The sequence below is a fragment of the Crassostrea angulata genome, chromosome 9 (genome assembly GCF_025612915.1).
Source record: "Crassostrea angulata isolate pt1a10 chromosome 9, ASM2561291v2, whole genome shotgun sequence".
Lineage (NCBI taxonomy): Eukaryota > Metazoa > Mollusca > Bivalvia > Ostreida > Ostreidae > Magallana > Magallana angulata.
In genome coordinates this window covers 25,883,971-25,905,968 of record NC_069119.1, presented here as the reverse complement: position 1 = coordinate 25,905,968, position 21,998 = coordinate 25,883,971, and the positions used below count along the sequence as shown (strand labels likewise).

The 21,998-nt window shown below is 34.0% G+C and overlaps 1 protein-coding gene across 1 annotated transcript; it reads right to left on the bottom strand.

The window, feature by feature from the left end:
* Positions 1-799: 799 nt before the first annotated feature.
* Positions 800-21,109, bottom strand: LOC128163984 (cell surface hyaluronidase-like). Its single transcript, XM_052827692.1, has 24 exons — positions 20,825-21,109; positions 18,067-18,283; positions 17,307-17,461; positions 17,018-17,195; positions 16,673-16,852; positions 16,093-16,314; positions 15,833-15,937; positions 15,079-15,215; positions 13,996-14,068; positions 13,602-13,720; positions 11,699-11,832; positions 10,784-10,853; positions 10,533-10,670; positions 10,053-10,182; positions 6,493-6,556; positions 6,206-6,241; positions 5,715-5,849; positions 4,654-4,834; positions 4,137-4,352; positions 3,647-3,846; positions 3,040-3,207; positions 1,658-1,826; positions 1,130-1,204; positions 800-896 (listed from the first exon to the last, which is right to left on the bottom strand). The coding sequence occupies exons 1-24, from the start codon at positions 20,963-20,965 to the stop codon at positions 843-845; spliced, it is 3,297 nt and encodes a 1,098-aa protein (XP_052683652.1). The 5' UTR covers positions 20,966-21,109; the 3' UTR covers positions 800-842.
* Positions 21,110-21,998: the final 889 nt, after the last annotated feature.

The window sequence follows — 21,998 nt, the reverse complement described above, 5'->3', positions numbered from 1 at the left end:
ATGCTTAAAAAGAGTCAAAAGATAGATTAATCAGCTTGAAACAGATTTTAATCTGGTTTATCGAACCTATGTAAACAAAACAGGGCACGATTATTGTTTACATGACAAAAAATTGCGAGCTCTGTATCTTGCTTATAACTCTACAATTGACTCTCAAGTTTCATTTGATTATCCAAAATGCATTGCTAAAGAATTGTAAATAATAAAAACAGAAAAATAGAATTGGACCAAAATCGTGATCATGCCCCTTAAAGGATTGATTTGTTTTTCTTTTTACTCGTGAATGCATAATATGGTTAGTGTTAAATAAATCATCAAATATCAATGTATTCTGTTATTGGTGCGTTTAGCGATCATCTCTTTTAAGCAATAGAATCATTAGTTTTTAGCTAACCTGAGCCGAAGGCTCGGGTGAGCTTTTGTGATAAAAGTGTCGTTGTCGTATTTTTTTATAATTTCATTTTCTCCAAAACCACTGAGCCAATTTCAACAAAACATGACAAAAAACTTTCTCGAGCCATAAGGATTCAAGTTTGTTCAAATGAAGATTACGAATCATGCCTTTTTTAAAGGAGGTAAAAGTTATTGACATTTTTTTAAAAAAGTCCTCTTCTCAAATACCATTTGGTCAGTAAAGTTGAAACTTAATATGTGGAAGCTTCCTAAAGTAGTGTGAACTCAAGTTTGTTAAAACCATTATTCCTGGAGGAAGGATGGGGCTTTTATAAACTATGAATAAATCAGAAAATATCTTTTAAAAAACCTCTTCTCGAAAACCATTCAACAAAACAAGTTGAAATTCGTGTAATTCATTTATTAAAAAAAAATAAACAGTTCTTCTTTCACACTCCAAGTTGAATAGAAACGGTAGATTTGGTGTCTCCAGCTCCCCAGGCCTGAAAATAAATTTGGTTTTACTGTACAAGATTAACTAAACTAAAATCTTTCTTTACAATCAAAATCTACATTCTCTTTGGGTTTCTTTTTTTTTCTTCTATAATTTCTGATTCAATTTATCTTTGGCGGTTGTTTCTCATTCGTGTATCTCTCATTCTCTCTGTCTGCCTGACTCTCTCTCTCTCTCTCTCTCTCTCTCTCTCTCTCTCTCTCTCTCTGTAACAATACACACCTGTGGAGGAGTGGCTCTGGAGGCAGAAAATTTGTCGGCGGAAGTCACTCCTACTGCTCTCTTCTTCCGGGAGGGCTGGAAAATATTGGAAATATTTCATACATTTTTTGTGTTATAATTGTATGAAATACTAATCTTAGCTATTTTTCATACTGTTTAAGAAAGGTACGTACAATTATAAACTTTAGTTTAAGATAACGTTTAAACTATTAATAACAGTACATGTAATTGATTTCAAAAATAATAGTCTGATAACTGATTGATGTAGGTAAGTAGCTTCCGGTCTAAAAAAGTTCAGATGGACGATTTGGGAGCTACCTCCCATTGTAAAGAAACAGCAATTTATATTATGGCGCACAAAAAGATTGCGCTAGTTTTGGACTGATTACGATTTTTTTTTATTTCGGCGAACTCTGCCAAAAATGTCCTTTAAAACGCAGCGTCGGTATATCTTTTAAATTACTAAAATTAGTGTTAATAATATTATGTACAAGTAGTTTAATCAATATATACGTCAAGATAGCTTACCAGAACGGGTGACTTGCTGTATTTTGCGTAGAACCGCTCACTGCAGTCGGTGTCCGTTCTATCGCCGCCCGAGTTGGTAAAACCTACAAATGGACACTTGCCGTCCAGACAATTTCCTCTGTCCGATTCAACCCGTTCACGCATGTGCATGGCATTGAAGAAAACAACGCTGATAAAAAGGAGAAAACAGAGAAAAATACAGTTACGCTAAGAGACATGATAGAAAGTTTGCTTGGTTAAGCTGAATGGATATTAATAAATGTCATGGTGTAGTTACAGTATCATACATATGTATGTATGTACGTAATTAAACTATCAAAGGTGTTTAATTTTATTGGTAAAGTATTTTGATTTTTTTTTTCAAGTATATTGTAGTTGCATTATATAAACATAATGAATATTTTGTCCAATTTTTTTAGCTAAACTTTCTATGCTTGATTCATCTATGCGATATCTACGATTCATGCAAACATGTTAAATTTCTATAATGAATAAAGTTTTGTAGATTTAAAAAAAAAATTATGGCTCCATCGTAACTCGAGTTTGCTTATACAGATTTTGCATTTTGGTGGGTTTTTTTTAACTTTTGACAAAGAGTTCTATTACATAAGCTAAATTCAAATGAAATAAAAGACAGAGTAATGAATCTGTACAAAGGAATGAAGGATAAACCGGTATTACGGTATATTTACATCTACCAAGTATTATTTCCTCTATTTCTTACAGAAACTTTTTTAAATTCATAGTTCTATAAAAACAGCCAGACTGAAATCTACACGCCCCATTTATCGATTGGTCGAAATTTACAGCGGCTGAAACTGACAAGATACTGACAGGACTGAAATTGACACGCCCTATTTATCGATTACTGTGGAATCATTAAATTTCGTTGGGGCCAGTTTTCTAGGATTGCTTAAATTTTACAGGTTTGTGGGTAGTAATTTCATGTATTCTCTAAAACCTACAAAGGAAATATGACTTTATTAACCATTATTTATTAATTCGTGGAGGATGTTAATTCGTGGATGAGAGGTACCCACGAATTCCACGAAAATTGAGCCACCATGAAATCTAACGATTCCACAGTAGTCGAAACCTACAGCGACCTTAGAAAAATCACAGACCGCACGAAATAATCATGATGATGTCAGACTCAAAGTCTCACAGGAGACAATTTGGCGGTTTCTTTTGGCTAACGCACGTATGTACATTAACATTAATTTAGTAAATTTTACTAACTTTTCATAATCAATTCATTAATTAGTTAAAGGAAAGATGTTGATATAAGAAATAAAATGCTTTCTTTCCATGCGGGATATTTTTTCTGCAATGTCGCTACCTTCATATCCCGAGTAAATAACTAAATTTAAAATGTCACGTACCCGACTTCCTGGTCAACAAAGTAGCTCGTTCGAGAAAGGCTTGATGTGAATTCATCGTACGAGTTGGCCGCCACCCCTCGTTCCCACTTATCAGTCACCTGATTCTTCATAGCCATTTTAAGGGTAGACTGTCGGGGAATACAGACAGCGAGGGAAGCATATTTAGATCTGAAAAAAAAAATGAATTAGCAAAATTAGCTCAATATGTCAGTGTACAACTTACTTATTAATAAAACACGTGACCATATAGTGTCTTAACCCTGACCTTAAATGGCGGAATCTGAAATTGGGTTTTATATTATTTTGTGGGGAGTGGGGGTAGATGTCAAAGGACACCTGGTATTTGATATTTCAATATTCATAATAAAGTGAATATAACGTAATACTTATTAAACATGAATGTACAGTACTTCGTAGTATAAAATTAATTGCTATTAGAAACACTTTAAAATTCATATACAATGTAAATTTCGGTTGCTTATTCATATTGAACAACAAATAACCAATACATAAAATATGATGTTTAAAGAATCAAGTCGGAAAAAAATTAATCGTCATGTTTCTTTCTTATGTTGACCTTTCAAATTTTAAGATAAAATTAACTTACAAAGTGAGTCCCAAGAACTCAAATCGAAACCACCCAGGTGCCGTGGCGGCGTTGCTGCGGACCAGATAACTGTGGGTGCCGCCGAGAATGGTCAGGAATGGGGCGAAGGATCGCCTGTCTGCCATAATTGGGTCATCGCTGTCGTCATCACGCGTGACGATGATTTGGTCAGAATTTTTACCGGCAAAATTGCTACGAACCTAAAGACAATTTAGTTGAGTGAAATGTTTTGTGACTGTATGTTTAAGATACTCTCTCGTGGCTGGATAAGAGAGAGAGAGAGAGAGAGAGAGAGAGAGAGAGAGAGAGAGAGAGAGAGAGAGAGAGAATACAAAATGAGGGACAAACGTTCAAGAAATATAATTTCCATTTTCATTAATGGAGCGTCAGGCGAAAGCACTTCTGTTGCATGGGTGTCAGATTTTGAAACGTATGCCATTCGTATCGTCCGTAGTTTGAAAACGTTCCACAAAAAAAAAAATCTTCTAACCTGTCCAAATGGATGCGGGCAGACGGCCATCTTCCAGTTGTCGATCTCCACACACTGTTCAGTCATGTGGATCGGAAGTGGCTTGACCACAAAGTTGCCGGCACTTCCTGTCACGGACCCGTCAAGATCTTCAAACAATACGATGTCGTCACCATCTAGTGACGTAAAGCCGACGTCAGTAGCGTTTCCATCAAACACACGGTTACCCTGTGAAGCCTACAAATAAAAAAATCATATATGATTAAATGATAATATATAGCATTATAATACACTCTTCGTTATATGCATAAAGTTAAAGTGTGATGGAAATATTTATAAAATTACAATATTTTAACAAAAATAATATCGAAATAAAGTACGTAACCATATAGATGAGACCAAATATGTCATTGAAAAATAAATGCATTACTTTGTTAAATTAGATAAACTGGAACAGAGATCGAGAATATAAGATAAAAGAAATTGCTACATTCAGCCATATGCCATTAGATTGAAAAAACGATAAAAACGTTCTTACATCGCCGAAGCCGAACAACAGGTTCTTGGTAAAAGCTCCGTGGGTTGCAAGGTGCAGGTTGTTTCGTTGGAATCCTAATGCGCCTGCGCTGTAATCGTCGGTGCTAGCGTAGTTACCGAACCATGAGTCGGACAGGGAGATTTCCCGATCGTAAAAGACGAAACCTTGACGGGGCTGGTTCCTATAAAATCGAGGAAGGGGGGTGGTGTTAAATTCAACGTAGAACCATTTTTAACAGGACATTGGACTTTCGGTAGGACTTGATGGTACTTGTATCTATTTCTTGCGTCAAAAGACAAGATAAATGTTGTTGATTTCAAAGAGCCATTGCTGAGTGGCCATCAATGAAATAGACAGGCCTACGTCACATTGCCGTTTGACACAACTACCAAAAGTCTAGGCTCTTTTTAAAATGCCATTGGGTTTAAGTTGTATTTTTTTAAGGTTTGAGCTCAAAATCTTTTTTCATTTCTTATGTGTGGAATAGTTAATATGAATATTTTTAATGTTTTATCAAAATTTGAATGTCAATTATTGAGATATAAGCAAGATACAGGGTTTTGACATTCTTTGTTCTGTAAACAAAGCTCTAGTCTTGTTATTGTTTACAAATGTGGTTTATTGGTACATGCAGAAGTTTCAAATAAATGTTCCTTTCTTCTGTCGATAACATTATTTATAAACACATCGAATCGGTTTACTTTGTTTGCAATCAGTAATTTAGTCAAAGAAATGATAATTCCATAATTTACATTATCTGTAAACAAAAAGAAGACTGGAGCTTTGTTTACATAACATTGAATTCTTACCTCTGTATCTCTCTTATAACTGAACTTCTAATATTCAAATTTTGTACAATCATTCAAAATGCGCAAAAAAACTATTTAATACATAAAATCAAAAAACAAATTTGATCTTAATTTATGGAGTGAATTAGTAAAAAGAAGTTCTGGTTTTTTTTTTAGTTTCTTTGTATATTTACACATGAAAGAATTTTGTTTTTATTATACAAAGAGATTTGTAAAATTAAAATTGTTTTTAGAACGAATTTAAAATCTTACGCCATCTTGAGGGGCACGGCTCGGGGGTAGGTTTTGACCACACCGTTCCCCCTGATGACCGAGGGTTCCCCGATGTTTGAGGACTCCCCCATGAAGACACTGTTCGTAACCGTGCACTCCAGTCCATCGCTGCTTCTGTAAAATTGCAAAACACATTACATTACATTTCATTACATTACATTACATTATATAGACTGTGTTCATATCAATATAAAAACTAAACAAATGATTTTTAGCAGAGAATTGCTGGTATATCTTTGAATGGAGTTAGAATTGACTTAAGCATGACTGTATTGTCTGAATTTGAATTTATATTTGAATTGAACTGTATTTGATTAACATGAAACATGTGTTTCATATTGTGTGAAAAAAAATTAATTTAAATTTGACGACACCAGAAAACAAAAATAGGGGTTAGCTTAAATTGCATACTGAAAAAAAAATACACAGGTAAAAGTTATTACATGTACCACACAAACGTATTAAATTACCTTCTTACTGCCAGAGAAACTAAACTATCGGAGAATCTGAAAAATTAATAAAAACAAGAGTTATATCTAAAGTTTAATATCCTTAAGTTTATAAGAGATACATGTACATATGTAAATTCTGTTCTAATTTTCCCCCTTCACAAACATGTATTTTAACGCGTCCTTCTTAACGCGTCTAATGCGTTGCACGTAAAAATTCAGAACTGCGATGGTAATCTTTTGCTGTAGCGCAGTGTTGCTTATATTTCACTGAACTAAACTTGACACTAACTGAACACAACACTTACGATGATTGTGTGATCTGAATGTTTGAAGCGTCGAACCAGCCGTTGAACTGCTCGTTCTTGTACGCTGAAATATATGGGGGGAAATAATTTTATAACATGTAATTGCATAAAATGCATTGAGATTGAAATGAAAATGAGAGAGAGAGAGAGAGAGAGAGAGAGAGAGAGAGAGAGAGAGAGAGAGAGAGAGAGAGAGAGAGAGAGAGAGAGAGAATATTGTTGCTATCACATTCTGAGAGTACATGAATATAAATTTGTTTTCTATCTATTATTATATTACTATACAAGTTCTCTAAAGTATATCTCTAAATTTTGTTTCTATCTACACAGCTAATTGTGCCACGTACGTTTCACATACGTTTAAAGTTAACACATGTGCAACATACGTAAAACATACGTGACGCACACGTGAAGTCAAACCGTACGTTACACATACGTTGAGAAACGCATGGTTAACATACGTGTGATAACATACGTTCAACATCACATACGTTTAACATACGTTAGATTTTACATATGTTAAACGTGTGTGAACCATATGTTTTACATATGTAGATCTCAACCACATGTTACACATATGTTAATAAACACATGGTTAACATGAGTTCTAACAACCATATGTTACACGTGCGTTAATAATATATGTTTTAAATATATGTGAAGGCATGCATATGAATAACATTAAAATTATCTGCATGCCAGATCTGAATGGGGGGGGGGGGGGGGTCCGGACCCCCCCCCCCCCTCCTTGGAAATGAAAATACCTACATCATACATGTCTAAACATTGTATGACACTTTATATCATTGTACATAAGGTTAATTGATTTGCAAAACCACAAATAAAGTTACATGCATTTCCTAATATTTTCATCTGAAATTTCTCTGTGCAACTCCTATATTAATCATAGTTAATTTCAATCTTCATTCCATAAAATGTTTAGAAATTTGACTAATAAACCATGTTTCATATGGTAATGTTTACAAAATCATTTTGCATATTCTATTTTCTATACAAGTGAAGTATGCATTTGGTGTACATAGGCCATTTGACGTGGTGAATATTGTTTATGTACACACAAGTGGCATTCTCAGTCAGTCCTCGATTGAATTCATTCGTTTCTATGCATGCTTATTTTTGGGCCATTTGTTTGATAAAAATAGAGTTACCTATGCATATTGTAAAATATAACCGAGCTTAGCCATGTTAGCAGTCTTTCGTATACCGGAAATTCCTCAAGACATAGAAATAAGAAGAGGAGACCACAAACCTAAAAGTTCCGACTTTTTTTTTTTTTAATTTTCACGCAATAGGTGTCGATGATAATTATATATATATATATAAATACTTTAATTGTGAGTCAACAATTTAAATAAAAAATACCACAATGCTTACAATATATAATAATAGATACATGTTAAACGTTATCGGAAAAAGAAAAGCTCTTCATATGCAATGACAAAGTACCCCTGTTTCGTTTTCACTTTACACCCAGAGCTCAACATGCACTTTGCATTGTACAAAAGCCATGTGCCTTTTTATTATGTGAGTACTAGCCTATCATAAATAATACCTTTATAATATTATCCAGCTGATTGTAAAAAAAAGTTCAAGCTGCATGATCATAATCTGATTATATTAAACAAACAAAAATGTGTAATAACAGATGCGATGTAAAAATTGCAATGCTACCTAAATACCGTGAAAAACAAAGTTTTCATACAATTGGCTGCCAAAGCCTTACTAAGCAATGCATTAGCTGCATGCATGTATCAAGTCCTAGAATAACATAGTTTTTAATTTTACATCTTATATTAAAGTAGAACCAGCTTTTCAGAAATGTGTCAAATTATTATTTTTTTTTTCATTTGGACAATTGAAACAACTCCTTTATAATTTACTAAAACAGGCAGAATATTCATACATATGCACATTTATAACATACAGTGAGCATTTATATAAATCAATTCAGCTTGATCACATTGGCCAAAAAATTCAAAGACCAAATTTCAACACAATGAAGCAATTTTAATCTCATAAGTCAATCTATTGATCTGTTGATTTTCTTTAAATCAAGAAAAAAATCCGTTTGGATTGAAAATATAACAGGCAATTTATACCCTGGCCCATATTGTTGGATATATAAATTAAGTGTTAAAAATTTATATTTTTGCAAAAGGACTATATATGGTTTGAGCCTAAAATATATTATATTTTCTTGTCCCGCTCAAACTTGTCTGTGCCACATCTTTTAAACTGGATCAAGTAGGACTTTCAAACTTGGTCAGCTGGTTCATCATATGGAAAGCGATGTAACAATCAAAAGTAGGTCACAATAGCCTCGTTTTGAAAAATACCTGGCATAGCGTTACCAAATACTGTCTGTGCTATATCTTTTAAACTGGATGGTGTATGACTTTCAAACTTGGTCAGCTGGTTCATCATATAGAAAGGGATGTAACAATCAAAAGTAGGTCACAATAGCCTCTTTTTGAAAAATACCTGGCATAGCGTTACCAAATACTGTCTGTGCTATATCTTTTAAACTGGATGGTGTAGGACTTTCAAACTTGTTCAGCTGGTTCATCATATAGAAAGGGATGTAACAGTCATAAGTAGGTCACAATAGCCTCGTTTTGAGAAATACCTTGTGTAAAGTAGCCAAATACTGTTCATGACCAAAAATAAGGATTTGTGGCCTCATTTTTGAATGCTCAATACATATACCTAGGACTATATAAAAAAGATAGCATTGTGTTAACACATTATGAAAAAAAAAAATTATCTTGCAGTCATGTTTTTTTTTATTTTCAGAAACACTGAGGAGTGACTGTTTAGTGTCAGTAAAGAAGAATAAATCAGAATTTAAATTGTGAAAATTTGTTTTTCCTTCTTATTGTAATTTTAGATTAGCAGATGGTTTGACACATGATTACATGTAGTTCCATTGATGGGGAAGTAAGATAGTTATTTGAAGAGCCTAAAGCAGGGAGTTCAGGGATTTTAACAACTTGAACTGAAAGACAAAAGAAACATTTGAAGACATTTAATCAAAGACCTGGATCATGTGTCTGTTACGTATACAGATGGGACTCGAATATTTTTATTTGTAGAATATATACATACATGTTGCATGTTATGAGAAATACATGAGATTTGAGTCACATTAAATACATATAAAAGATATACATATGTTAAACGCATGTTATAATCCACGTATATGAAACGTATGGTATTTACCACGTACGTTAAACGTAAGGTATCTACAACGTGTGTTAAACGTACGTGTAACGTATGTACCACGTACGGTTTAAAACATACGTTAAACACACGTGGTACTTAAATCACGTTAAACGTACGTGAGATCACATACGTATCACACATGTTTAACGTATGTGACACATACGTGGCACATTTTGCTGTGTACCTAAAGCCTTAGTTACCCTAAGCAATGGCAATTTTTCCGGGTCCATCCGACAAACGGGAAAAAAAATCAAACAACATTTTTCCGAAATAAGCCGGAAAGGCACGAGATGTTGCTGCTGAAGCCCATAGCTTACCTGTAAGCCTGTTGAATACAGCGGTCTGTGGGGCAGAGGTCTCGTCCTGGGGGTCACTGAGCGGGGTGTATTTGGTTCCAAAGGCGAATCCAGTGTCGTTCCTCAAGCGTCGGTCAAAGAATAACCCGCCCTGAGTAGAAAATATATGACATTGCATGAAGACATCGTTAACCCCGTGGACGTTCGTAGATTATACCAGTCACGCGCGTAAGGAATCAAGTTTATATAATTCACTTCATATGAAATTAACTTTAAATCTAATTTAAAAGTATTTGAAAATAATGAAAAGAAGAAAAAATTAAGGAAAGCTTCGTTTATGTATGATCACAAATAAAAAATTTGTCTCATAATTCCGTTTTTTCTGTATCAATTCTTTTCCATTCTACGTTATAATCAATCAATGCTTTTTTCAATTGTTAATCTTCTATGTGTTATCAGTTGGAGCATCTGCTCTACTGTACAATGTATTGAGATACTGACCACGCGGTTAGAATGTACGACGTTGTTGGTGAACTCTGTGATCGGGGTCCGCTTTGCTTCGTCTTTCTGCATGGTTTTCACAATTCCGTAGGAGGCTCCAATAGGCTCATCCGGGAATACATACCAGATCCCGGCATACTAATAGAATATAATACATGTATGCTAAAATCAAAACCCATAATTAAGGCTCATGCAAATGCATTTATGAAGAGAAAGAGTAAAAATTTGCGTCGCTATTTGTTTTCACTTACGTCACTTCCGGCTGCAACGTTATTCCGCAAGATGGTTTTAGGATTTGTAATCCAAAATGTCGAAGGCATTCTGAAATGAATACAGTCAGATAAAATGAAATAAATTGTGTATCAAAATAGCGCGATCTTTTTTTTCAATTTATCATTATCAAGCCGTTTATATTTTAAAAACAATATTATATGGTTTACAATGTATCAAGTTTTGCATGTACGCATGTCTATCATCATTGCGTACTGTGGAACCATTTAAATTCGTGGGCAACAATTTTCGTGGATTGTGACTTTTTTGTTTATTCGCGGGGATGTAATTTCGTGGATGCATCGGTTACTGTTTCAGTAATAAAGACAACTCTTTCTAAAATTGGTTTTCGTTGAGAATTTAAATTCGTTGGGGAGGGCTACCCACGAATACCACGAAAATTGAGTAACCACGAATTCTAATGATTCCACAGTACTCTCTTTCTCTTTTCTCTATCTTTCTTTATTTTTTTTTTCCCTTTTACATTTCAGCTATGCTTAACAACACTCTTTGCACTACAAGTTTACTCCTTTGTCTGTGCTATTAAGGTATTCGATCTATATTAAGACCTAATTATTCTAATTTTGAATATCAATCATGTATTAAATAGTCTTAAAATAATTCAAAGCATTTTAGAATTAAAAAAAATTAACCGAGAGAAATTTTGAATTTCAGGGCTGTTTTCGCGAGTTCAAGACAGGGCGAAACCGTTTGCAAGTGCAGGAGGGCTAAAATAACACAGGGCGAAAATAACCCTGTATACAGTTGTATTGGCAAGTGGGTTAACGCTTTAGGTGTCTCGATCGGAAGAGAGGATAATTTGTATGGCAGAGGACCCTGGTTCGAACCCCAGCAGAGGCAATATTGGCAATATTAATATTTTGTCATGCACTTACCCGTCGGTTTTGGTGAGTTTGTTGGTCCGGATGTTTCCGGCTCCCAGATTTCCGGCAAATGTCGTGTCCACCTCACCTCCCTCCTCCAGGAAATATCCGTGACCGACCGCTCGGAAACATACATTATTTTCCACCTAGAAGGAATAAAATAATTACTTATACATGTATATTCAGTCGCGCATATTTAAAATTAAGGTGGTATGGGACACCTGTCGATGTTAAAGGGGATAAAAGAACACAAAAATCAAAATACTTACACCGTTATAGAATTTTCAAATTTCACAATATTTGACCAAAAACTGAGTTTTTAAAAAATTTGGAAAGATAAAAAATTATAAAAGCCGGATTAATATATTAATCGAACTCATGAGTTACAGATTCGTAGTTAAGATCGGAAATACGTCACAATAATATGGAGATGCCCCATACCACCTTAAATTCATAACATCAGTGACAACTGTAGCAATGTTTTTTCTTTCATTTGTAAATTAACTGTCTGAAGAGCCGACTTAGCTGATATCACTAGTAAATATTTTAATTAATGTGGACTGTTGCAATCTGTTTTAATTTTTGATTAACAGTAATTAAAAGTATTTTTTCACTTTTTGAATATTACAGGTACAAGAATATGTAAGACTCTGATACACTGTATTTATTTCCCCGAAAATTCCTTTTGGTTTTTCGGATTTTCGGAGAAGTTGGTTTATGACATCAAATTATCAGTTGAATACTAAACACAAGATGACTTTTAAAACCGAAGAACATTGAAGTAATTCGTAAAAAGAAAAATTCAAACTAAATATGACACAAAAATATTAAACGGTAATTGATATAATTATATTCATGAAAACAAGCGTCATAATTGCTTATTTATGTAAAATTCTATTATATAAAGTATACATGTTGGGTTTTGCGCTGAAAATATTTTCTTTTAATAAACTGTTTTTCTTTTCTTTCTGTATAAAAAAACATGTTTTTGTAGATGTATGTAGCAATAGATAATTACCTATCTTATCACTTTAATATGTCGATATCCGCAACGTTAAAGCTTAACCAAAAATAACAAGTGTCCTTTAAAGATCATTCCACTCGTCACTATGACGTACATTTTTCGGGTTCAACGAATTCGAGGTAATCGTATTCAATTGTACCCAACAAATCAGCGATAAGATATCATTAAATTTCTGCTGATCCAGACGGATCTCTTTGGTCCGCGGGGTATTTTTGGGGGGCCGTTGTTGACAGTTTATTTTAGACGCCCTTTCCCTGGACAATTAGAGATCTCCTATCAAAGACGAATCTAAATTGACCATAAACAGAGGCCCACGCGAAGTTACTGATGCGGTAACAAATGTCTGGTCAGCGAAAACAATCCGTTTGATAAATCTATCGTAAGATGCCAAAATTCGCATTTCGTGTTTCTCAATTTAGATGTTAGGTGAACTGTATTTATCAAGCTTGGTAGATCTTTGATAAAAGTACAGCCTTCCCTTGTCCCAAAAAAAGGAAATTTTCTCAAGTAATACAAGGATTCATTAAAAGGTGAACAGATTTATTTTTGTTTTTGCGTGGCGATTAAATCAGGATAAGTCATTGATTGACGTTATGTGAGAGTAAAAGGCAATTGTGGGTTTAAATGCAAAACATTTTTACCCCTGCCATCTTTCAGAAGTGAATAATTTTATTCTGTTATTTCAACAATAAAATATAATAATTGTGAATATAATACATATCTAAAAAAAAACCAACCAACTTTTTTTTTAAATAAGTTACAAAACATATTCAAGCATCCCATCCACCCAAATGATTTATCTATTTTTAAACATTTGTTCTATTATTTCTTCAGTAGGTATACATGTTATAATGATAAATACTAAAAACTAATAATTTTATATTAACTCACGACAGCTCCGTTAGTTGCATGAACCGTGACGCATCGAGCATTGGAGTCCCTAATACTGCTACCCCGGATGTACGAGTTTGTGACGTCACCACACATATGCCAGTGGAATGGATAGTTTCCTACAAGAACCGGGTTTTTTCTGTGTTTTCTGAGTTTTACACAATTTTATAAACAAACACTTAAGAGTAAAGATATGATATTCCGAAGCTGAAACACCTACAACTAGTACATGCATGCATTAATCGAATGAAATATAGGCGGCGCTGCAACAGAAGTTGATGCAAAATTCTGAATCCCATTTTGCACTTGGCGCCAGTGATTTATTAGCATTGATACTAGTATATAATATAAATAACTATTGATAAGTTTCATATAAAATTTACTTTTCCCTTACCTAGTGTGTCTAATTGTCCCAAGTTCACTAGTTCTGCATTTTCCACCTGTGCCTCCTTGAAACCCCTCATAACCTGCAAAAGTAAAAAACAACTTTAGAGAGATGCTTTGAGATATTAAAATGGATTTAGTAACATACGCATTGTGCGGTTTCGTAACATTAAATTAAATGAAACTGGTATATTAGTATTTGTATTGTATAAACTATAAATGTATATTGTATGAATGTTTGCGTTTTGGTGTCAGAAAATGCATTGATATGGGGGTTTTGTATTCAGGTTAAAAAACGAAATATATTTATTCGATCAAATTAAATTAAGTACACGCCTATATATACAGTAAATGTTTTTACTTTCAATATATGCACCTTGTTTATGCGACAGTTTTTAGAGAATTCCATTTCATTACATGTCTATATATATATATATATATATATATATATAAGCACGATTATTCATCATGTTAATTCATCGAATCCATGAGAGAGAGAGAGAGAGAGAGAGAGAGAGAGAGAGAGAGTATTACTCATGTTATAATTAATAGACGTTTCAAGTAATCTGAAACTCTTAACCCTTTAAACGTTTGATTGTATTGCTGTTTATGGGATCATAACAAAACCATTGGCGCATGTAATATTAGTTTTAGAAATTGATAAAATCGTAAATTTTTCAGAGAGAGAGTTAAATCTAATGTTCAAAACATACTCGTAAAACGGAAAAGAGGTCTAAATCATTCAAATTGTTAATTGAAATTGGATCATAAAAGATTGTTTGTACATGTGTTTTTACTTTCAGAAAAGACACTAGAAAGTTAACACTTAACTCAGATTCGAAGAACTTAGAACGTGAATATAAACACGCACTATCTAGATCTGTTGCTTCAATTCTCCTTAATTTAAAGAAAAACATATCTGTTGCATTCAAGCATATTAAGAATAGAAGTGCAAAACTGAACTTTGGGTTAAGGCATTTACTAGCCTAAGTATTTATAAGTTAACGATGTTATTAAGATGGGAAAAACTTGTCTTGTTTTTTAAATGGCCCCGATTTGATTTATTAGTAATTCATTAAATGTGTGCATGTACCTTGATATGGCCTCCGAGTGTCTTACTGTTTGTTGCCGGAGCCCCTCGGATTTTTATGTTTCTACTAAGCAGTGCAACTTCACCGCGCATGTCCACGCCGTTTACTATTTCTCCAAAGTGAGTGAATAATGGTTCCACTGGAACAAACAGAAACAACTTGAGTCGTACAAAGATCTTTGATATAAGTTGATCTTTAATGAATTTAGCAATATTTATATAACAATTACACACAAAAGAGGAGTAATAATTCCATAACTGTATTTACATGTAATACACATTCACTCTTTCTTTTCATTCCCACCCAAATTTAGACAAAATTTCATTAAGATTCAATAATCGCTTGTAAATCCTACTACAGCCCACCCCTTCAAATTTCAAAGTTAAAGATTAAAGAATGCATTGGGTCTAATATGAATATTCAGGTTTACGCTTCGTTTAATATATGATGAATTGTTTAAATGTTTACACACAAAAAAACTGAAAATAAACTAAATGATACCAATCAACACATATCTTGAAATATATTTTGCTTTGATTTAGAGGATTGTTACGACTGCCTTATAATTGATAATTTGCCAAAATTCTCCTACAAATCCATAAAGATTGGTATTTTGCAAGAACTTTGCTAGGACTTCCTTACGATTGATATTTTGTTACGACTTTTTAAGACTTCCTTACGATTAATATTTTGTTAGGACTTTTTAAGACTTCCTTGCGATTAATATTTTGTTAGGACTTTTTAAGACTTCCTTACGATTGATCCTGACTTCGTTGGCGCTGCAATCGTCACATTGTTTGACGGTGGTCACTTCCGCCTGTTTAGGGTCGTAGTCGGTGGATAGAAGAACAACTTCATCGCCTAATCAACGTCAGAATTGAAAAACAAATAATTGAAAAAAATAACATGTGTTTACCGCTGCAGACGAAAAAAAAGTTATTTCAATAAGATTATTTGATAAACTCTGAAACGTTTCAACCACTGTGTAGTTTTTTTTCTCTGCTTCCGATACTTACCCACTTTCCAGGAACTAACGTCATCAGTCAAAGCAAGTTTAGGATCGGCAATTTCCGCTTTAGCGCTCTTTGCGCGGGAATAGCAAGCACCTCGCCGAATGGTGTGAACCCAGCTGCGAGCAGTGAACTTGATTCCGTTGTCATAGTGGTAAAGCTCAGCGGTCCGCGCTAGTATTTTCTTGTCGTCCTTCAACAAGAGCTCCTGGGAAGTACTGGTATCTCCTATAGAAACAGTTACACAAACTGAATGATTTAACATATCCTGTGATCGCCACGCCTTTATTCCTCCTTCATGGCGGCAAAGACTTGCGATATTAGATCTTCATTAATGACCTTGACCCTGTGCGATATTGACCTTTAACTTTAGACATCGATATTTTTTTCTTGACAAGTTATAACTAAGTTTCTATTGTGTAGAGTTAAAAAATATTATAAAGATTCATTGTTGACATTTCGAGCAAATGCATTATAATGATAATGCTTCATAAAAAAATAAAACAATAATGCCACTCTAGTTTTCGTATGAAATCAGTATAAAAATTTCGTTTGTTTTCAAAGGATTTTTGTGTCATTGTTTCACCTTTCCTCATGATGAATGACCAGGCGTCATGGAGCCTCACATCTCGTACGCCGCTATTCCCCGTCACTTTACCGAAGGCAAAGTTCTCAAAAATCTCGTAGAACATGGCGTAGTTCACGTTACCGCGTCGGAAGAGCTGTTTCCTAAGGGCCAGTCCGATGATCTTGCCATCCGGAACGTCTATAAAACGGAAGATATAAAGCAGTGAAGAGAAGCAGCTATTTAGCGTCATGCACATATTTAGAGGGGCATCGGGGGAGTATAGACCCCCCCCCCCACACACACACACACACTTTTTGCTAGCTAGGTTTTTTATGTGTGGATTTAATTTTTAAAAAAACTGACTGTTGAGGGTTTCTTCAAACATCTTGGCCTCCTGATCAGCCTCGCATTGGACTCCTGACTTGGTGATGATGGAACGTCCGGCGGAGTACACGCCTTCTGATCTCTCCAGCTGACCGGAAGTGGCGTCCCACACGTACATGACAATTCCCTGGTAACTGGTCTTCTTCTCTCCATCGTTCTGTAGATAAATGTAATATCATGTGATTATCAAAGATTTAACTTGATTTAAATATCTCTCTCTCTCTCTCTCTCTCTCTCTCTCTCTCTCTCTCTAAAATAACAAACTTACATAGACGTCAGCAATCTGTCCATCCTTGAGTCGGTGAACGGTCTTTGTAAGCTTAGACCAAGACACCTGTGGGTTGCCATGGATATGAAGGACTCCCCCCTCCACGCCAATAAACTTCTCCCCGAATCCAGAAATAGCAACGTCTCCCTTGTCACCTGTGCAAATAAACAAAGCAAGCAACTCGGTATTTATTTTTTTCCCCATGTGAAAGAAGACACAAACACAGTTAAAACGTATTGTCCGCAAAGAGCATTTTACTCTTATAGATAGATCTTTTTTGGTTGAACAGTACTTAACATGTACGTGTATATATTTCTAGAGATATCTTTATTGATATAGGATATGCTTGAATATTTACGTTTGCAAATATGTTTCCTTATATGAACATACCTATAGAATAGCGAACACGTTCAATTCTGTGTGAACTTTCTAATGATGTTTCAATGATTACCGCAAGCGATTATCGCTTGACGGCTGCATATTGTAAACATTAAAAACACTGTAATTTTAACAATTCTGATCGATTTGCTTTTTTAGATGTAAATAAAAGTAATAAACAGCAATGTTAAAAAGTTCACCGGGACATGAACTTGATTGGTACGTGATCAAATCTTCAGGCTTCACAGGATTTAATCACGTGACAAACCGCGTTCATATCTTCGTGAACTTTTTAACTTGCTGCTTATTTCTTAATTATTTAATTGTTTTTATTTGGGGGGGGGGGGTATATGATTCAACGAAATTTTTTTATCAAACTCACCGTAGAGAGTAATATCAATGTTGCTTGTAAGTTTACAGTTTTCTGAGCCTAGGTAAAGCTCTCCGCGGACTAAGATGTAGCGCGTGCGCACTGAGAGGTCAGCATCGTTGAAGACAAGAATGGCGTTCGTGTTAACGGTTATGCTCTTCACGTCTACGTCTGTATCTACCAGGTATATTCCGTCATTTAGCGTGACGTCAACGGTAGAATCGGGTGCCTGCAAACAAACACACAAAGATTTGTTAACTTAAGTATTTTTTTCATTCGAATTTAAATAGCGCACTTTTTCATTAAAAAACTTGTGAATGATAGATATTCAAACCGCTTTTTGGGTGTCTGAAAAACAAATCATGTATTTTTCATACGAATTCAATGCATTTTTTTTTTCAAAAGAAAAACGTTCGAATCTAATGCAAGCAATTAAAAAAAAGTGGGTATATATAGTATAAATGCAAACCATCATCTTTGATGATAATATTGAATTCCTTGTTATTTGAATGACAAACTTTTTTTGGACAAATGGGTATAATTTTTTTTTGGCATATGACATATAAATCGGCATTTTGTTATGTACAAGATTTCCACAGTCGATATTTTGACTTATTTTCTTATAAAGAATATCCGAACCCCAACAAATATTTTTTGAATATCTTTATTTGCATGGAAAGTTATAATATTTTTACTTTAAAACCACCACATCCCGATCCCTTTTTGTAAGATTTAAGGACGCAAGAATGCGTACATGTACATGAATAGGACGAAGGACATTAAAACACAAGGATAGTTACATAATATGTTAAAAAATATAAGCAAGTTGTTTCAAAAAGATTTAAATGTGAGGATTAAAGAATTTGTCAATTCTGTTGATTCTTCCATTCATCCATTTATTCATTATCTTTTCATATATTTATTAGCGCAATGAATAATCTGGTGGATACTATTAGTTAAATACCCCCCTCCCCGCCCGCCGTTTCATTTCGTTTTCAATAATAAAGATTAGTAAAATTTATAAACGACATTCAAAAGAAAACTATGTTGAATTTATCAATCAGTTGATAAACTAATGATTTCTTTAAGATTTGTCCACCACTTTTTAAATTCTAAATGGAAAATTGAGAAGAAACACACTCAAGTTATACATGTACATGTACATGTATACATGTATTGCTATATGTACAGGGTATATCATTAATCAACCGGTCGGGGTTTAAACCCCTATAATTACGCTGTCACACCGGGATCTAAAAGGCACGCTATTTATACCTGTATACACCTGTAAACATAAACAAATTACCATACCTTCGATTCGTCGCGGATATCTAATTATAATCCGCCCTTGGTATGTTTCCCTAATTTTCTTTTTTCTTTTGTAAAGAATATCTGATTTCATGTTTACGAAAAAAAAAATACAGAGGGCTTTTATAATTAATGGATTAATTTCATCAACATGACTGGACAAAGTTTTTTATAAAAGGATCATTTACATAGCGAGTTATCCACTCACGATTTCAAAGCTTGATTCCGTGCAGACCAACATGTAAAAACAAAATATCAGCTGATCGGTACACATATATTTATTGTTTGTTGTTATCAGATTTTTTTTTAAATATTTTATTGTTATATAAAAGTATCATTCCATGCGCTTTTTAACCTGCTTTCAATTAACTTGGAGCAAATTTGGTCCCATAAGAATACATGATATTTTAATATGACAGCGTTTAAATGTACATCTACTTTATTTCTAAACGATTTTTTTTTTCTCATTAGTATTGTAAAATTCAGATTATAACTATCAAGAATTACAATAAGTTTATAGGACCATACTAACGCGTTCCGCTTTAAACCTGAGATCAATATGTTTTTGTACAAAAAAGTTGGGAAACCAAAACTCTTTTTATTTAAAAAAAAAAAAAGGTGCGATACTTTGACAAAAACTTCTTTTTTTTTTTTTGGTTTGTTTAAATATGAATATTAAACAAATTATTGGAGTCTATGGATAGAAAAAAAAAACAAGGTTGCAAAATTATTTTTACGTTGACCTAGTTAAATACATGTACATTATGTTACCAACAAGTAACTTATATGTAAATTCTTCATCAATCTTTTTCGATAAACATTTGATCACGTTAAAATTTTAAAACACCCAGGTGCAACAAAATCGATTCACATTTTTCAACAGAAGATGAACTCATTTTCTAGCTCTTGCCGTTTAAGTCAATAGGATGCACTTAAATTTTTTAATCCTTTTTACTGTATCCTTAGAAAACCAAAAACGTAATGTACCCTCTCGAATTTTACGATTGGCAAAATAAGACTGTCAAATGCTGGTTAAAAAAGTTGTATTTTCTCGGATGATAAAAATGCACAAACGTTATCATTTTCTTTCGAAAGCCGGATGGTAACAAGTTAGATATCAATCAACATACGATATTTAAGATAGTTTATGATTAGCTTAACTAGAAAGTACTGAATATTATTAATTTTAGGGGGAAAATCCATAGATGTTATCTTTTCCCCCTATATTTTTGCATAGAGGTCTTCTTTTAAAGGAGATCAATACAGTCTATAGAAATAGCCACGACCATTAAGCCCTCTTAATCATGCTCACTTTTTTTTTTTACATTACATGTATATTATATATATATTCGTATTTAATATTTATGAAGAAATGAAAACAAAATTCATTCAGCATTTATATGTTCAAAGGAGTTACAGTTAGCAAACAAATATCCTGACTGTGACTTAAAAAAAATCTTACCCCATTAGGCCAGGTAGTGGTGGCTGACCACGCTTTGTAGGTGGCTCCCTGCTGCTTGTGGGGACAGACACTGGGATCGATCTGTGCTGCAGCCAACCCCCACAGTCCAAGGAAGAGCAAAAGCTTTCCGGATCTCGCCATGTCTTGATCAAAGTCGTCGACACGGGAAACTTCTCGTTATTTTCTTCTCCCCTAGGAACGCGATTGATGAAATTCGAAAATACAACTAAGAGAACGAGGCTCAAACTCGTGCTATTCGGACCCGAAATCTCGTGAAAAGTGAGATTGTCCGATTTGGGTTCTACAATTTATATATATACGCGTGTTCGATGAACCGTGAATTGTTAATAAAAATTAAACTGCGTTTAATTGATACGCTCAGGACTACCTCGGGGGTGTGTTCATACGTAATGAAACGAGATCTGTCGACTTTGCATTGTCAACTCCAGAAAAATCGTGACGAATGAAAGTTCAGGGACGGGTATCGCGTAGATGTCGAACAATGCCTGTTCATGGTCAGTGATGCCCGGCTGTTTTGTTTGAAAATATTTTTCGGCCTATTGTTTACACCCGGCTGTGCAGAATAACACGAAAGCCGTGTGTACATAATAGGGTTACCAAATCACCCTACATGTTTACAACTTATTACAAATTAAAGTAATCATGGCTAAATAATATCAGTCGTAGAGTATTCATGCACGTAATATCGTCGTCGCTAGTCTTAAAGTACATGTACTAAAATTAAAAAAAAAATCGTTTTAGTTATTGGCACTGTATTAATTTAGATTATATTGTTTATACACACATTTTCGAATATACATTACACATTACATGTTATATAATGACACTAGAATTTAGTGTCTAGTTTCGAGTAAATAAAAGTGTATCAACTTAACTGAATCGTGCATTGTATTTTCGTTACGATAATTGCTTGCAAATTTTAAATATTCAATTGGGTTTTTTTTTAATAAGTAATGGACTGGGGTTATGAATGCCTTCATTAATCTAAAATATTGGCCAAAAATAATCTTGTTGATCATGGTAATTTTTTATTGTGTGCTGCTAACTATATCATTCATGTAATTGCTGAAGATGATTGTCAAATTTATTACATGTGTCTTAATTTTGTATCGCAAGATGTGTGTAAAGAGATTGCGCCTGGTCTGAACAATAC